General features: G+C 44.3%; 1 protein-coding gene across 1 annotated transcript; it reads right to left on the bottom strand.

The window, feature by feature from the left end:
* Positions 1–388: 388 nt before the first annotated feature.
* Positions 389–3,735, bottom strand: LOC116406992 (coiled-coil domain-containing protein 77-like). The gene is made up of 3 exons (XM_031892327.1): positions 3,701–3,735; positions 2,304–2,456; positions 389–805 (listed from the first exon to the last, which is right to left on the bottom strand). The coding sequence occupies exons 1-3, from the start codon at positions 3,701–3,703 to the stop codon at positions 683–685; spliced, it is 279 nt and encodes a 92-aa protein (XP_031748187.1). The 5' UTR covers positions 3,704–3,735; the 3' UTR covers positions 389–682.
* Positions 3,736–4,583: the final 848 nt, after the last annotated feature.

Below are 4,583 nucleotides of genomic sequence, written 5' to 3'. Positions count from 1 at the left end.
TTATTATTACAGAGAAAAGGGAATCATTTAAACCATTAAATAAACCCAATTAGGGCTGTTCTGCCCCAATAAGGGGTAATTATATCTTAGTTGGGATCAAGTACAGTACTGTTTTATTATTACAGAGAAAAGGGAATCATTTAACCATTAAATAAACCCAATAGGGCTGTTCTGCCCCAATAAGGGGGAATTATATCTTAGTTGGATCAAGTACAGGTACTGTTTTATTATTACAGAGAAAAGGGAATCATTTAACCATTAAATAAACCCAATAGGGCTGTTCTGCCCCCAATAAGGGGTAATTATATCTTAGTTGGGATCAAGTACAGGTACTGTTTTATTATTACAGAGAAAAGGGAATCATTTAACCATTAAATACACCCAATAGGGCTGTTCTGCCCCAATAAGGGGTAATTATATCTTAGTTGGGATCAAGTACAGGTACTGTACTTGATCCGTTGTTCTAATATCCCTTGTTCTAATAAGCCTGAATTCGCCCGATATAACCCACCCGTAGGTGGGGATACCGGGAGAAGATCAGCTCGCTTGGCAACGTGTATGGCCGCCAATATTCTTCCTTCCTGGGCCGAACACACTATATAATCCTAGAGGTAGAGCCAGGGTAGACCTTTATCTGTGGCTCCTTGTTTAGTGTGGCAGCTCCGTCAGTCTCCCTTGTGCTCTATCCGATTCTCAGTTCATTCTCCAGGCTCAGTTCCCCTTGAAATTTTTGTGTCTTTTTGTTGCCCTGCCGCACTGCATCCAGAATAGCAAGATCTTGGTCTGGCCCGATGTTCAGCGTCACCTGAGAGGAGAGCAAAAAGAGGAGAGCAAGATTAATTCACATCTCCTCTCACCCCCACAGGGCCCTTACCCATAGGGGTTCCTTCTTAGTTTGGTTATGAGCCGTCTCACTGCGTGTGTTTAATCCTCTAGTACAGCAATAGTAGTGTTATGAATTTTAAGCTCCCCCTACTGGCTAGAAAATGTAACTGCTGCTCAAATATCATATTACAGGTATGGGATCACTTATCTGGAAACCCGTTATCCAGAAAGCTCTGAATTACAGAATGCCGTCTCCCATAGACTCCATTTTAAACCTGATTTTCTTTTTATCTGTAATAATAAAACAGTACCTGTACTTGATCCCAACTAAGAGATAATTACCCCTTATTGGGGGCAGAACAGCCCTATTGGTTATTTAATGGTTAAATGATTCCCTTTCTCTGTAATAATAAAACAGTACCTGTACTTGATCCCAACTAAGATATAATTACCCCTTATTGGGGCAGAACAGCCCTATTGGTTTATTTAATGGTTAAATGATTCCCTTTTCTCTGTAATAATAAAACAGTACCTGTACTTGATCCCAACTAAGATATAATTACCCCTTATTGGGGCAGAACAGCCCTATTGGGTTTATTTATGGTTAAATGATTCCCTTTTCTCTGTAATAATAAAACAGTACCTGTACTTGATCCCAACTAAGATATAAAATACCCCTTATTGGGGCAGAACAGCCCTATTGGGTTTATTTAATGGTTAAATGATTCCCTTTTCTCTGTAATAATAAAACAGTACCTGTACTTGATCCCAACTAAGATATAATTACCCCTATTGGGGCAGAACAGCCCTATTGGGTTTAATTAATGTTTAATTGATTTTTTAGTAGACTTAAGGTATGGAGGTCCAAATTACGGAAAGACCCCATACCCAGAATACCCTTGGTTCCGAGCATTCTGGATAATGGGTTTTTACCTTCAAGTATGTTATAGAATGGTCAATTTTTAATTAGTCTTCATTTTTTTCATAGTTTTTTTTTTTTTAATCATTTGCATTCTTCGTCTGGCTCTAAATGGGGGTCACTGACCCCGGCAGCCCATAAACTACTGCTCTGTGAGGCTACAGTTTTATTGTCCTTTTTTATTACTTATCGTTCTATTCAGGTGCTCTCCTACTCATGTTCAAGTCTCTTATTCAAAGCGCTGACTGGTTGCTAGACTAATTTGAACCCAAGCAACCAGACAGCTGCTGAAATTTCGAATTGGAAAGCTACTGAACAAAAGCTAAGTAAAATCCACAAATAAAAAAAAAAAAGACCAATTGCAAATTGTCTCAGAATAGCCATCTCTTCTACTAGATTGTACTAGAAAATACCAGCCTGTGTGTTTTCCCCTGTTTGGTTAAGGTGACACTTAATATTTATTCTCTGCCATCTTGTTTCTGTATATAGATATGCTTTCGTATAAGGCAATGAGATGCGTGCAACAGAAAATCTTGCCGTCGGTCTATCCCAGACTCACCTTGAATAGTTGCTTCTCTACATCCTTTAACCGCTGTCTCAGCAGCTTGATGTCAGTCTTATAGCCCTCTACCTCCATGTTGCGCCTTTTCTCCAGAGCCTCGTATCTCTGCGCCATCAATTGCAGCCGCTTGGCCACCTTATCTGAACGTTCCTGGTATAAGAATAACATTGGATATTAATCTCACAAACAGATGTTGGGTAACTGTAACACTACAGGAGGACTAGGGGAGATAACCAGTCACATTTTTATAAAAGCGAACAAAGCGGTTTTTAATTATTTGCTTTCTTCTTCTGACTCTTTCCACAGTCAAATGTGGGTCACTGACCCCGGCAGCCAAGAAACTATTGCTCCGCGAGGCTACTTTTAATTGTGTTGATTTGAAAAACCCATCATACTGTTCTTCGACTTCAGCTTATTCTTCCGCTTTTTCTTCTTATTCTTAGCGCCCCCCATTTTCTAAACGCTACTCCACCTACAGCTTTAGGGGTACAACACCCAGACTCCCCACACTTCTTCGCCCTATAGCGGAGCAGGCTGCTTGTGCTTTTCTAAGCGATTCCCCCCGTCTTTTTGTGGCGCTGCTCCGAACACCCCAATTTTCCATTGACTTTGACAGGGAAGAGTGAAATGAAGAATGAAACAGCGACAATTGCTGGATCCCCAAAGGGGGAGGGGCCAACAACAGCCAATCAAATATAACCCATTGACTTTAATGGGAAAATTTAAACTGCGGCCAATCTTACAGCTCTGAGGCTACAGTCCCCAAACTTGGATCACATAGTCATGGGGCCAGCCTGAATGAAAATATGATGATTGTTAGATGCCCAAAAGTGGGCGGAACTGTGAACAGCCAATTAGATTTTACGTACTGACTTGGCGAAAATCCAACCTGCTGCCATTCTCACAGTAATAACACCGGGGTCCCCAGACTCTGCAGAGTTAATGCAAAGTTTGCAGAGTTAGTCACTGGGTAAGTACAATTCCAGGTTAGAAAAAGTGGGCGGAGCCACTAACTGCCAATCAGATGTCACTTGTTGACTTTCAGTGGGGAAATTTAAATTGCTGCCATTCAGACAGTATTAAAACCAGGGTCCCCAAACTTTGCACAGTGGTTTTTACTATAGAACTGTGGTCCAAGGTTAGAAACAGTGGGCGGAGCCAACAGATCAAATTTCCTTTAGTGACTTCACGTTTTTTAACCCAACATAAAGTTTGTTCTCAAACTTCCATTTCTAGTTGTTATTGTTATTTCTTTATTCAGGCCCTCTCCTATTCATATACCAGTCTCTCACTCAAACCACTTCCTGGTTGCTAATTGGGTAATGTAAACCCTAGCAACCAGATGACTCGGGAGTGGCTGAACAAAAAGTAAAAGGAGATTTTGTGATACTCACCATTAAATCCTTTTCTCTCAGGGCGTCTGTGGGACACAGGGACCATGGGGTATAGTATCTACCAGCAGGAGGCAGGACACTAGAGAGGAAGAAGAGTATGAAGCCCCTCCTCCCTGCTACTATACCCCCGTGCACAGGGCCGCCATCAGAAATCACGGGGCCCCTCACAAAAAAAATTTGCTGGGCCCCTCAGGACTCAGACATTGGTAGGCAGCAGGGCCCCCCTAGTACATTGGTAGCCAGCAGGCCCCCCCAGTACATTGGTAGCCAGCAGGGCCCCCCCTAATACATTGGTAGCAGCAGTGCCCCCAGTACATGGTAGCCAGCAGGGCCCCCCTAGTACATTGGTAGCCAGCAGTGCCCCCCTAGTACATTGGTAGCCAGCAGGCCCCCCCTAGTACATTGGTAGCCAGCAGTGCCCCCCTAGTACATTGGTAGCCAGCAGTGCCCCCCCTAGTACATTGGTAGCCAGCAGTGCCCCCCAGTACATTGGTAGCCAGCAGGGCCCCCCCCTAATACATTGGTAGCCAGCAGTGCCCCCCTAATACATTGGTAGCCAGCAGTGCCCCCCCAGTACATTGGTAGCCAGCAAACCCCCCTAGTACATTGGTAGCCAGCAGGGCCCCCCTAGTATATTGGTAGCCAGCAGTGCCCCCCCAGTACATTGGTAGCCAGCAGTGCCCCCCCTAGTACATTGGTAGCCAGCAGTGCCCCCCCTAGTACATTGGTAGCCAGCAGTGCCCCCCCAGTACATTGGTAGGCAGCAGTGCCCCCCCTAGTACATTGGTAGCCAGCAGTGCCCCCCCTAGTACATTGGTAGCCAGCAGTCCCCCCTAGTACATTGGTAGCCAGCAGGCCCCCCCTAGTACATTGGTAGCCAGCA

This window comes from Xenopus tropicalis, chromosome 8 (assembly GCF_000004195.4).
Source record: "Xenopus tropicalis strain Nigerian chromosome 8, UCB_Xtro_10.0, whole genome shotgun sequence".
Taxonomy (NCBI): domain Eukaryota; kingdom Metazoa; phylum Chordata; class Amphibia; order Anura; family Pipidae; genus Xenopus; species Xenopus tropicalis.
Note: the sequence above shows the minus strand (reverse complement) of the source record. Positions and strands in the feature narration are given on the sequence as shown.